Source organism: Propithecus coquereli, unplaced genomic scaffold, assembly GCF_000956105.1.
Source record: "Propithecus coquereli isolate 6110/MARCELLA unplaced genomic scaffold, Pcoq_1.0 Scaffold239, whole genome shotgun sequence".
Lineage (NCBI taxonomy): Eukaryota > Metazoa > Chordata > Mammalia > Primates > Indriidae > Propithecus > Propithecus coquereli.
This window is the reverse complement of record NW_012147941.1, coordinates 263,973-277,485: the sequence shown is the minus strand read 5'-3', so window position 1 is coordinate 277,485 and position 13,513 is coordinate 263,973. Positions and strand designations below refer to the sequence as shown.

Here is a 13,513-nt window from a genome sequence, read left to right as displayed (position 1 = left end):
GGCTTATTCCCCACTGCAATCTTCCTAACTCTCAAAAAGCCTCATATTCCAGAGAAGGGAGGCCAGGGAGGGCTGACACAGTCTGCAGACAGCTCATCTGGAGAACAGCTGTTGCTAATCACAGGAATTTCACACCCACACCTGAGGAGGAATGAAAACGAGGTGGCAGCTGAGCAAAAAAGCCAATTAACATAAGCCACAGAGACCAAGGTTACCTTGGATCATATTTATGTCAGATGGATTGATAGGGGCCGCCAGCATCTTCACACGGACGTCTGATCCTCCCACAGCAGCTAGCTCCAGGTTCTTCAGTCTAAGCACAAAGCCAAAAGAGAGATGTTAATGTCACCCAGGCCAGACTGGGCGTCTTTCACTCAAATCATCTCCCCAAAGTAGGTCAGGCAGCATTTTTGAGCTGCCATGTGTGCCCAGGAATTAGGGCTCTGGTATAAAAGAGAGGTGCTACAGAAAATTAGCAGAGGATACAGGTTGACTCTCTCGCTAACTGCTGGTGGATAATCCCTAGTGGCCTCTCAACCCCGCTGCATACTCTGGGACAGGAAACCTCTGCTGGCCTGGATTAGCCTTGTGTTTCCCAAAACTTGCTTGGTTGTAATAATCACTAAGCGTGCTCACTCATAGAGACTCTCAAGTTCCACTCTGACCTGAACCAGAACCTCCAGATGAGGGCACCCCAGTAGCTCTTATGAACAGGCAACGCTGAGACCCAGGCTAGCCCGCTGTCCTCCACCTGTTTGGTTTTTGTTGCCCCTAACACATATGGGGAGAGGAAACATTTCCATTACTCGTGGAGAGGGTGGGGAAATGGAGAGATGGCCTACACAGTTCAGAAAGAACACCTGGGTGGCTGTGATTCACCCCGAGTGACGTCCCTCCTGGAGAACCCTTGTCTGCCAGAAAGAACGCTGGGCAGAGAGCTACAGGTCTTGGGTATAAAGCTCCACCACAGGACAGCTGGGCCACTGCTGCCAAGTCTCTGCTCTGCTCTAGGCCTGTTTCTCAATTTGTAAAATGGAGGAGGGGGTGGTTTGGACTTGATCCCTTCCACGAGCTTTTCCCATGTGCAGTCTGTGGTAACTCCCTTTGAGGGGCTTGGACATCATGGTACCAAAGTCTTTATCCCACTAAAACTTTGCTTAATGGGCAAAACCTGCCAGAGGGTCTTTGAGGCTTAATGATAATGTCCATGTGTTACTTTTGTTATTAAAAAAAGTTTTTTTAAGACAAGGAGACCTGCCAACCAGATAGCACTGATTGGTGTACTAGACTCATGGGTCCTATGACTTTTTAATCACCAGAGGCTCCTTTTCTTTCTCCACACCTCTAAGACTTCATGTTTGCAATGCTTCTGTCTGCCCAAATGCACTTAGTAATAATTCTTATCATTTTTACTTACCAAAGACACACATAACTGCCAACCAGAGCTTTTTAGCATAAGGTAACAGCATCACCACACTAAGCTGATGTAATCCCACCCACTTCCTGCAGGAATCCTACCTTTGAATTATACCTGAGGCTTGATCCTAGGGTAAAAGTGTGATTTTCGGACAGGCGTGGTGGCTCATGACTGTAATCCCAGCACTCTGGGAGGCTGAGGCCAGAGGATTGCTTGAGCTCAGGAGTTGGAGACCAGCCTGAGCAACCAGCCTGAACAAGAATGAGACCCCATCTCTACTAAAAATAGAAAAAAATTAGCCTGAGGCAGGAGGATGGCTTGAGCCCAGGAGTTTGAGGTTGCAGTGAGCTAGGATGAAGCCACTGCACTCTAGCCCCGGCAACGGAGTGAGACTCTGTCTCGAAAAAAAATAAAGACGTGTGATTTTCAAGAAACCACAGTAATAGTAATAATGGAGACAGGAACTTATGAGGTATTTATTATACACCAGGTCCTGTGCTAAGGGCTTTACATACATGATCTAATTTAAGACATAACACTTACGTGAGGAAAGTATGAACATCCCCATACTATCAAGCAGGAAACAGGCTCCTAGAGATTGTGAAACTTACACAGGGTAAGGTAGCTAATAAGTGGCAGGGCTTATCTCATTTGAAAGTCAGTGCTCTTATTTACATTGCTCTACACTGCCATCCTTAAATTAGTTTGGAAATTCTCCCAGCTACCTACAAGAACCCTGAGGATCTGGGGACCCCAAGCTGGGAATCCCCATGCTGGACTGTGGTCAAAGGGAGGCCGTGTCTTACCATGATTGAGATACAGTAGCAAAAACCAACAGACAAACTCCACAGAAAATGGTTAACTCGGAAGGAGGTGATGACAAAGGGGCAGAAAGAATAAAAAATGGGCTTTTAAAAATAAGATTAGGTACTAAGGAATGTATGTATTTATACATAGCTGGAGGAGGGGGAGTCCTTGTCATAGTGATAACCACTGTTTATGGAGCGCTTACCAGTCAGGCATCCTGCTAAGTGCTTCATGTGCCAGCTTTCACCCTACTACAATAGCTTGCATGCTACTGTTCTGCTTTTACAGCTAAGGAATGAAGGCACAGAACAGGTAAATAACTCGCTCAAGGCCATTAAAAGTAGTTAAGTGGCTAATCTGATTTGAACCTGGCATCTGATGCTAGAGAAACCAGCTGGTAAGGGGGTGACAGGGGACCAAGCAGAGGGCAGTGAAATGAGAGCACCGGCCCGGCCTGGTGCACCAGCCTTACAGGGAGAGGAAGGGACACTAACGGGCACCACGGCCTCCGCGTCAGACTAAGCAGGGAGGCGTCAGCTGGACAGTGATGTTTCTCTGTGAATGTATGTACAAGTCTGAATTCCAAAGAAAAATCCTGCCTAGAGCAAATGGATTTTAAACTAGCTGCCCTTTATATTATCCGCACTGCTTCTCTCCTGCATTTGACAGATAGTCAGTTTTTCTGTAAGCTGATAAAGTCCATGTGCTCAAGCTGCTTAAAGACATTTTTTCTGCACAATTTCTGTATGCTCTTCCTTCAGCCCAGAACTTCTTTTCCATAGCTTCTCCGTGAAGTGAGAAATTCAATTCACCCTTCAAGACCCAGCTCAAATTTTACTTCCCCTGAGACGTGTTTAAACCTTCTTCCTGGTCTTGAAAAAAAAATCACTTGCTCAGTGCCCCCATCATACAGAATTACACATCCTAACTATTTAAGACCATCTCACATGAGGTTTTTATTTTTTATTTTATGAAGCCTTTTCACATTTTTTTCAGATGACGAGGACAAGACTTAGGTTCACATCCCTTTTCCAAAACTCTTGGTGCCAGACATACTCCACGGTGCAGGACCATGTATTATCTATACTCCCAGTTGGAGCTGGGGCAACAACCTCTAACCAGACACATTAACGTTTCTGCAGCAAAATGTAGGAATATTCACACTGAGATGAATAAAGACCGTATAAAAACCTTATGTTAGATCAGATTTTACCTCCAAATGAGTGATGGAAAACTGAGTTTTCAGAGCCTTCTGGATTTTGGGACCGTAGATAGGAATTTGGATTTGGATTCAGGTCTTTCAGACTCTGAACTCAGTGCTCTTTTTACTTACCACCTAGTTTCATAGTCAGAACGTGCGCGTGTATGTGCATGCATGCGATCTCACTGCTGAGACTGCGAACTCGTGGAGGGCAGAGAACTCTTAGTCTTAACTCAGTGTTGAGCAAATGTCTGGGATTAAACTTTTCTCTCTAGTGAGAAAATGTGGCATAAAAGTGCCAGTTGTTTAGGGAATCAGGGGAGGGGCTCAAACCAAAGGGACTTAGCTATTTGTACTTGCTCTTCTTGGTTCTGGGCTGTTTAGGAAAATATCTCTGACACATGGGCTAAAATAAAAATGGAGATTATCCTTAAAAGAGGGTTCTGTTTAGGCATACAGATCAAATGTGCACTAAGATTGCACTTCTTAAAAATCATGACCATGGTTGAGATAAGAATACAGGTGGATCTTGGTTCACAGATAGGTAGAGAGTGGATTTGGAGTGAGAGAGGCAGCCCTGGGTTTGAATCCTACCTTGGTCATTCATCAGCTAGATAAGTCTCAGAATACTCCTCTGTAAAATGGAATAACACTAGAACCCAGCTCACAGGACTAAATAAGTTAATGTACATACAGCATTTATGATAGTACCCAATACACAGCAGACACTGAAGAAATGGCAGCTGTTATCAGTGGTAGGAATATGCAAAGAAACCTCTGAAGCAATCAGCTGGCTATACCTCTGAAAAGAATCACTGAGTCACTGAAAGGAAGACAGCAACTTTTTGGAAAATTCAAGTAAATTTAATTCAACAAATATTTATTGACAGTCCAAGTGCCAGATACTATGCCGAGGGGTTTAAAGATGAATAAAGCCAGGACCAGTGGAGAGTGCCTGTGGGAGGCTGAGGAAGATGAATCATTCAAGCCCAGGAGTTTGAGGCTGTAGTGTGCTGTGATCACACCTGTGAAGAGCCACCTGCACTCCAGCCTGGGCAACATAGTGAGACCCTGTCTCTAAAAAAGTAAAGAAAATAAAATCCCCTGCCCAGGAGCTTGATGGTCTGGGAACCCATATGTGGAAACACCAGGAGAAGAGCTATAACAGAGGCAGCTTCGTGGTGCTAAAGTTGGCTGAGAGTGTCAAGCCTCATGGGAAGAAGGAAATAGATGGTTAGAAAAGGGTCTTTGGAAGAAATGATACCTTAGTTCGGCTTGAAGAATAAACAAGCATTTACTGGGTGGACTGAAGGAGAATGGAAGGCTTTCCTGCTGGAGGGAATGGCAGAAAATCTGACCTGACAGTAGGCCAGGCAACAGGTGTGGTCTGGATCAGAGCCATGGAATGGAGAGAAAGATTCGATAACCTGGAGTCTCTTGTGATGCTGATGTCACTTGGTGATCAACTCCATGTGGCAGGAGGGCGGGGAAGTCTTTGATGGCTCTCAGGTATTTGGCTTGGACAACTGAATGTTGAGATAGGAAGGAAGAGGAGATTTGGAGTGTGGATGCAGGTGACCTACAGTATGGACATGGAGCAGAGGGTACTCAAGGCTGGACATAAAGAGCTACTGAGTCAGCTGTGTGTGGGTGTGGTCTAGGAGAGGAGAAAGCTTATTCTGGGTTATTTAGCTGGGCAACTAATATCGACTGCTTACTGAGCTCCAATTATACTTATCATTTTATATATGTGATGTCATTCAGTCCTCAAAATGCCTGTGTGGAGGGTATTATCACCCCAATTTAAAGAAGAGGAAACTGAGGCTCAGGGAAGTTAAGTAACTTGCTCAAGAGCAAGTGGCAAGTCTTGATCTTAGGCTAGACTCCGAAGCTCACGCTGCTGAACACCATGCTGGCATCTGCTACATTATGTTTGTTGAATTCTTCTTGGAGATATTATTAGGTATTCCCTGGGATCCCATATATTGGGGAAATGCTGCCTAGTAAACCCCCTTTCTAAGATTCTGGCTGCACATTAGTCATAAAGGCTTGGAGAAGTCCTTGAGTGAAGAAACTCCTATGTGGCTTGTGTAATCAGAGCTTTTCGGATTTAATCCAGGCTGGGAACAATATAGTGTTTTCACAGCACATCCTGCCCCCAAAAGCATTTGAGAGATGATGCGCTGGGCTACAAACTGCTCCCACTTCTCTTCTTTGTCTTCTGGGGAGGCTAGCTGCTCTGTGCCAGTTGAGATTTACAAAAGTGGGAGGGAAGGAAATCAGGAAGGGCCAAACAGGGACAGGGGCCTAGGAGATGGGAAGTTGAAGCTGCAAGCACAGGCCCGACACGTGCTGCAAGCCCAGGGGTGGAGGCTGGTGTGTTGGTCCAGCTGCGTCTCACCAGGGAGACCAGCCCCAGCCTACCCCATGGAATGCCATCAATATCACAGACACTGCTGTTCCCACAGACAGTTCTAACAGTGTCGTCAAGGATACCATTCCGCTAAGACAGGAGGGAAAATGGGAGTATGAGTTCCAGGAGTTAAACCTCTAGTGTAATGACAGCAATTTCTTCCCTGTTCCTTTTTTTTTAAACTCACCAAAGGAAACAGAGGCTGTGTTGCGGACTACAAATGGGACACCCAAACACAGCCTGGCTAGATCTCAAGTTGCTTCCCCCGTACCGTTCACATCCTTCCCCTGTGAGCGTAACGGCGCCACGCAACTCAGAGGGATGCCACTGTCTTCAATCAACAGATCCCAGTCTGGATAAGGTCACAATGGCTCCTTTGAGGCCGAGGCTGTACACCTGTGATGCCATATGAAGTACAAGGGAGACAAAAGCAGGCAGAATAAAGGGCCTTTTGAGAGGGGGAAAAAAGAGGCCAGTACCCTGAGGGCTAGCTCAGTTATATTTGCTGTGTAAGGTGGGCATTAGCTAGCTCTGGTATGGTATCTGTCCCGAGTTCCACATTTAATTAGCAATCATTTGTACTTATCTTTCATCTTCTACTCAATCACCTAAAACGGTCAATGTCATTTTCAGCAGCAAGAACAGGCCGGGAGAGATTGTCACTGGCTAGACACTTTCTCATCTGCTCAGCAGAGAGCCAGGAGTGTTTATCTCATCACAGGGCACTGGTGAAGGTAACTGACACCTTATGTGGCTCTCCCCAGTCTGTCTGCAGTCCCGATAGTCACCAACAAGCTGCCTTCTATAATTTGGTGAAATGCCTGGTGTGCTGGGTCCGTCGCTCTGGTATTTGACTAATGAATAAGCAGGGCAGACTGGGCATGGTGAGGGAATGAAGTTCCTCAGCTCCCAGCTTGTGAGGCCTCAGCCCCAGCAGGGAGTGCTGGTGGCCGCAGCTTGTGGGGGTCTAAAGGACCCCTGGGCTCACAGGGAGAGCTCCTCTCCCTGAGCAAAGGTCTTTTGTTCCATGTCACTTGCTGTGCCAGGCATACCCACCTGTCTTCCTGTGCCTCTTCTGGCTTCCCTGCCTGGAAGGAGTCCTGCCCTCCCGCCATTCAGGACTCATCTTTTGGCCCTTTAGCATAATCGTTTTGAACTGACGGGAATCAGAGACTTAGGGCAACTTCTGGAAGTTTCTACTCAGAGTTGGCAAAGAAACCCTATCCCTACCTCCCTTCAAGTAAGATTATTAGAAAGCTGGCAAGCCCCACAACATTCTACATCTGCTGACACCAAGGGAAGCTCCATTTGAAGGGAGCTGCAGAATTTGTCGCTCAGTTTGCTAAAGATCAACTCTGTAGCTCCAGAGAGCAAGTCTGGCCCACAGCAGGGGGCAGAGTCCCTGCCTGCAGCTGCCTGTCTCTCTTTTTTTTGGAGGAGGGATGTCTCCCTTTGTCATCCAGGCTGGAGTGCAGTGATGCCATCATGGCTCACTGCAGCCTCAAACTCCTGGGCTTAAGCGATCCTCCCACATCAGCCTCCCAGGTAGCTGGGACTACAGGTGTGTGCCACCATGCCTGGCTAATTTTTCTTATTATTCTTTTAGAGATGGGGTCTTGCTATGTTGCCCAGGATAGTCTCAAACTCCTGGCCTCAAGCAATCCTCCTGCCTCAGCCTCCCAAGTCACTGAGACTTTTGTCTCTTTGACAGGTAAAACCATGGCCACGCAGCCCCTGTATGGCTAGAGGCTGGGGAGCTGTTGATTATGTAACCAACGGAGGGCTAAGTGAATCCTTGGTGAAATCTTGTGTCCAGGACCCAGATTTCACACCACACCATTGCTCCCTGCAGGTTGCTGGAGCAACCACTGGCAAGCAGGCAGTCTGATGCCTGCTTCACTTTCATAGACTTGCTGGAGCTGGACAATGGATGGAGCAAAGAGGATTCACGTCTAATAACAGTTTCCACGGCTGCAGTCTTACGTGGAGAAGGATGCCGAGGCCTCATCTTGTCCTGGCAGGAGCAGTGCTGTTTGAGAGAATGGGGTAAAGAGGTAGGTAGGTTCTCAGGTGTACAGAAAAGGGAGCTGTGAAGGTCTGTCAGTGGCACGGAAGAGGCAGTCAGCATGCATGCCCGAGTCTACCACTGCTGATCTTGGTCACCCCTTTATTTCCTCAGGGAGTAACTGTAGAGAATGTAGACTGCAGTGATTTCCTCACTACCATAATCAGTGGCAGAGGTGGGACTGGAACCCAGGCCAGTTCTCTTGAGGTTGGTCTCCAGTGAAACATCCGAGCCACTGTCTAACCTTGTGTCATCTCTGCTTTTCCTTCTCTAAAATGAGGACCCTTCCCCCTCACCCAGGGTGGAAAGGCCAGGAACCATACCAGAGAGCTGCAGGAGCTGCTAGGAGAGGGTAAGACAATAATGACAACTTGGAGTGACACCGAGTGGCAGACCCCTCCCACACACTCTGGGCAGAGGGAAAATCCCAGTCTACTGTGCAATTCCTTGGAGGCATGCCTGTCAAATTCCACCTTCAGAGGCAAGAAAGAAGAAACCAGGGTAGGAGGGCTTGGCCCTAAACTCCACAGGCTACTGTGAAGTCCAGACGGAAGGTAGTGTATGAGTGTTACAGGTTGTGGGATCTGCTTGGGTTTGAATCCTGTGACCTCAGGATAATTCCCTCTGAGCTGGTTTCAGCGGATACCTCTCTCACAAGACTACATACCGAGCACACAATAGCTGATCAGACACACCATGTTTTCTCTTCTTTCTGGGTCTCTGCATATGCAGGTTCTTCTGCTTAGAACATTTCTACCTTTTCTCTCCTCACATACTGCTCACCAACCTCCTGGGGGACTCAACTTAGACTTCCTGTCTTCAGAGAAAGCATTTTATGTCCAGCCCAAGGGGGTTAGGTACCCCTCTTCTGGTGTCCATAGAATTCTGAATAGATCCCATCACAGCACTCACCCCCTGGACTGTGGTGGCCCAACTCCTGGACTAGACTGTGAGTTCCCTGAGGGCAATGACCACAATTCATTCATCTCTGCATCCTCAGTGCTTGCGCTTTAGTAAGCCCTAAAAGAATAGAGTCTGGCTAACTTACCAAATCAATGAGTTCTGTTCCCAATCCCTTCATTCTTGGGCATAATAAAGAGCTCTCAACAGAGCACCAAATCAAAATGCTATTTTTTTCCCAAAGTATGATAATTCTGGTTTAAAAACCCGGTCATCTGCACAGAGTGTTTGGTTTTAAACACTAACGTCAACTATAAAAAGAAATCCCCTGAGACTAAACAGTGCCCTGCTATCTGCACAGCCTGGGTCCCCACCACCTGCTCCCCCAGATTTCATCTGGCTTAACTCAGAATGAGTACGTGTCTATGGGTTTTCCGGCTTAGTTTCATTTTGTACTAGTAGCAGGCAGGTAAGAAAGTCATGATGATCAGGATGCTGTTTTACTAAAACTTCAGGATCCTGAAAAGGAGAGGAGACATGGGAATATTTCTTCTATCTTCCCCAGGGGGTTGCTGCCCTTCCTACAGAGTAGAAACTTGGGGTTGCCTGAATGACCTATCAGTTCACCTTCTCTTCTGACCTTATTCTCAATTTTCAATTCCATCTTATTCTCAAAAAACATTTGAGATCATTGTTATTGTTTCTTCAGGCCTCTGTCTATATCAAAGCTTTTATTTATATTTTTGAGACATATCTTGCTCTGTTGCCCAGGCTGGAGTGCAGTGGCACGATCATAGCTCACTGCAACCTCCAACTCCTGGGCTCAAGCAACGAGCCTCCCAAGTAGCAAGGACCACAGACATATACCACTATGCCTGGAATTTTTAAATTTTTTGTAGAGACAAGGTCTTGCTATGTTACCCAGGCTGGTCTCAAACTCCTGGCCTCAAGTGATCCTCCGGCCTTGGCCTCCCAAAGTGCTGGGATTACAGATGTAAGCCACTAATCCCAGCCCTGTATCAAGAACTTTTAATAAAGAAGGGGCATCCAAGTTGTATGATCTTGGACAAATGCCTTTCAAATCTTCTTGAGCCTCAGTTTCCTTACTTGTAAAATGGGAATAACAATGATCAAACTGGATTGCTGTGATTTTTTTTTTTTTTTTTTTTGAGACAGAGTCTCACTCTGTTGCCTGGGCTAGAGTGCCGTGGCGTCAGCCTAGCTCACAGCAACCTCAAACTCCTGGGCTTAAGCGATCCTACTGCCTCAGCCTTCCGAGTAGCTGGGACTATAGGCATGCGCCACCATGCCCGGCTAATTTTTTATATATATATTTTTAGTTGTCCAGATCATTTCTTTCTATTTTTTAGTAGAGATGGGGTCTCGCTCTTGCTCAGGCTGGTCTCAAACTGCTGACCTTGAGCGATCCACCCGCCTCGGCCTCCCAGAGTGCTAGGATTACAGGCGTGAGCCACCAGGCTCGGCCCGGATTACTGTGATTCTTAAATTCCATAATATATGTGGAGAACTTAGCCCAATGCTTGCTACCCAGCAAGTATATAACATACGAGAGCTATTTTCATCATAAGACCCAGAGAATGGCAAAGATCTGAAGAGACTTTCAGGAAAAAAGAAAGGAAAGAGAAGGACATCAGGGTTTTGGGAATTACCTGATAGAGAATCCAGAACTCTGCACAAGGGACAGAGTTGTGAATTCTGAGATTTCTAGAATGTTTGCAATTCTTCAGTCTTACTTCATTTAGATCAGCAGTTCAATCCTTCTGAAAGTTCAATCCTTATGAAAAAGGCCCACATACTTATTTAGAGGATCCATTTCGGAAGGAAGGGAAAGAAACTGAGGGACAGGGGAAATGGCTTAGTATAGGAGAGAACAGCTGGAATGTCTGGGGTTGACAGGAATGAAAACAGGGACATTTAGAACGTTGACATGAAAACAGGAGATCCCTGGGGGCCTCATTTTGAGGAGTTCTACAACCTCTCAGACCCAAGCAGATTGCCCCTCTTTCCCTCCCTCCTGCTTCCAGAACTCTGGCCCACAATGCAAGCATCACAAACCATGCCAGTTTGGGGAATGCTCTGTTCAGACGCTGGGTAGGACCATGACCTTACCTGGTGTAACCTGACCCAGATACCCAGTCACCATGACATTTAAAGGACACCTGATTCTTTCTGTGACAGTGTGGTTACCCTAAACCTCCTAAGACATGACTACAAAGAGAATCCTGTCTCTGGCCTCAGTCCATATGCAAACAAGGAGTTGCCTGGATCTGGGTCAGAAGGGAAAAGTTGCCCTTCTGGGGCAGAGGGAGAATTACTACCTGCCTGATAATCTGTATCCACAGGGAATGGTTCTCAACCGTGCCCTGCGCAGCAGAGTCACCTGGAGAGCTTTAAAAACCCGATGGTCCGGGTCATCCCAGGCCTACTAAGTGCCTCAGGGATGGGGTCTGGGAATATATACTGTAGTTTCTAAAAGCACTACAGGCAACTGAGCTGTGAAGCTAAGGTTGAATAGAATGCTTTGCAGAAGTATCATGTTTTGAACTTCAGAGAAATTACTAGGATTCCACACAAGGAGACGAGAGAAGCTGTCCTTTTTCTTTTATCAGGCACATGCAAAACTCATGAATTAAGATTCAATAGAATTTTAGGAGGAAGGCATAATCATAAAAGTAATGAGGACTCAGAGAAGTTGAGTGACTTGCCCAACATGAAACAGTTACTAAGAGGCTAAGCCTATATTTGACCTAATACAGATACTTAGGTCTGTATGGCTCCAAAACAGTTTTTTTCTTTGACCTGGAGCCGTGCTCAAGAGGTCTTGAGCAAGTGGACTCCTGAAACAGCTTTTTAAAACACTAGGCCAAAACCAAACCAACAAACAAACAAACAAAAACACTAGGCCAAGGTGCATACACCGTGCAGTGGAGGAGAATTCACATGAGATAGGAGTCAGAAGCCATGGATTCCAGTCCCTGTTCCAATCACTTATTAGCCAAATCACTTTGGACAAGTACCCTGCCCTCTGTAAAACAGAAACAATGATCTATGACCTACTTTACTGAGAAGTGAAGATACAAATGGAGTAAAGTAATGGAGTAAAAGTATTTTGAAAACTCCCTCCAAAAAATAATAGAGGGAAATAACTTAGGCAGGTCAGTCAGTCAGACGTGCATTCAAATCCGACTGTGTCACTTACTGGCTGTGTGACCTCAGGTGAGTGTTTTTACCTCTCTTATGCCTCAGTTTTGTCATCTGCAAAATGGGGATAAATCAAGTAACTACCCCACGACATTGTTGTGACAATTAAATGAGAGCACCCATTTAAAAAAGGGATTGCCTGACACACCATACTCGACAATGGATGTCAGACATTATCATTACCCTTGTAATTGTCTCTGTCGGGTCTCCAGCTACCTCGAAGCACTGACTTTCTGGGCTACCCAAAGCGCCATGGGCTTCAGTTTTGGTTTTGCTATCCTTTGTCTCCTTCTTCGGACCCTGCCCCTCCCTCCCAGTCCACAGCCGGACTTAACCCCCTTCAGGAACCCTAATCCCCTTTCCCGGTTTCCGCGCTGTCTCTTACTCGACGACCTTGGCTGGATCCCCGTGGTGCCCATAGACGAGCGCCCGGACCCGGGAGGGCTCGGCGGATGCGGAGTAGGAGGAGGCGGCAGGCCCATGGCGGCCCGAAGTGGGGAGCACACCCCGCAGCAGCCTGGCCGGGGTTCGCGCCCCCGACATTGAGCCGGAGACCCACATGCTCCCTCCAGTCAACACAGAGCCGGACGCCCCGGCTACGTCATCTTCCCGCGCCCGCGCGCCTGCGTCCCGCCCCGCCCCGCCGCGTGACCACGCCCCATGCTCCTTTTAAAGGGCCGTTTCTTTCCTTTGCTGCCCACGCGGTGGCGCCTGGGGAGACAGCGAGGGGGGCTGGGGTTGGGCAGCGGAGGGACTTGAGGGAGGTGCCGGGCTTGCGAGGCCGCCAAAGCAGCTCTCCCAACAAGGAGAGTATGGGACTGGCCTAAAGCTGTGTCTACAGCTTGTAGTTTGCTGTTTGATTTGGGTAAAGTCATTTACTCTCCCCTGGACTGAGTTTCTCCTTCTTCCACCAATTATTGAATGCTGTCTGAGCCAGGCCCTTTAAGGCATTATCTCATTTAATCCCCACTACCCTGTAACAGCATAGGGAGGTAAAGCCTACTTCCCCACACTGGGTAAAGCAGACGTACGGTGATATGGAGGCAGGAGTACTGGACGTACAGTTAGAAGACTTAGGTTCAGATCCTAGCCCTGCCACTTCTTGGCTTGGCCACCTTGAGCAAGTGAAACTCCGAGTTTGTGTTCTCGTCGGCACAGTGGGGATAATACACCTCCTTCCAGATTGTCGTGAGAATTGGATGAAGCAATAGAAGAATGTTATCTTGGACGGGAGAATACATTGTAAAAAATGCTAAGTGTGTTCAGATATGAGGCAGGAATCACAAGGAGAAGGGGCCCCTCTCATAATGCTCACGGTGTAGAAAGGGATTAAGTGGGACACTGGAAGGGCTTTGTAAAAAAATGTAGCCCTGTAAAGAAGCTAGATCTTATTTTTGGTATAGGGAAGATATGAAAATAACTAAAACCCCAGTTGAACGTTAGCACATGCCAGAGTGCACTGCTGTAGTCTGAAGAAGAGAGGTGCTC

The 13,513-nt window shown here is 47.1% G+C and overlaps 1 protein-coding gene across 1 annotated transcript in view; it reads right to left on the bottom strand.

The window, feature by feature from the left end:
* Positions 1-12,627, bottom strand: part of MECR (mitochondrial trans-2-enoyl-CoA reductase) — a 29,798-nt gene extending 17,171 nt beyond the window's left edge. Inside the window, exons 1-2 of the mRNA XM_012645972.1 lie at positions 12,411-12,627; positions 216-313 (exon numbers count right to left, since the gene is read on the bottom strand). Of these exons, the coding sequence (XP_012501426.1) occupies positions 216-313; positions 12,411-12,586 (274 nt within the window). The 5' untranslated portion in view covers positions 12,587-12,627. The remainder of the gene's footprint in view (positions 1-215; positions 314-12,410) is intronic.
* Positions 12,628-13,513: the final 886 nt, after the last annotated feature.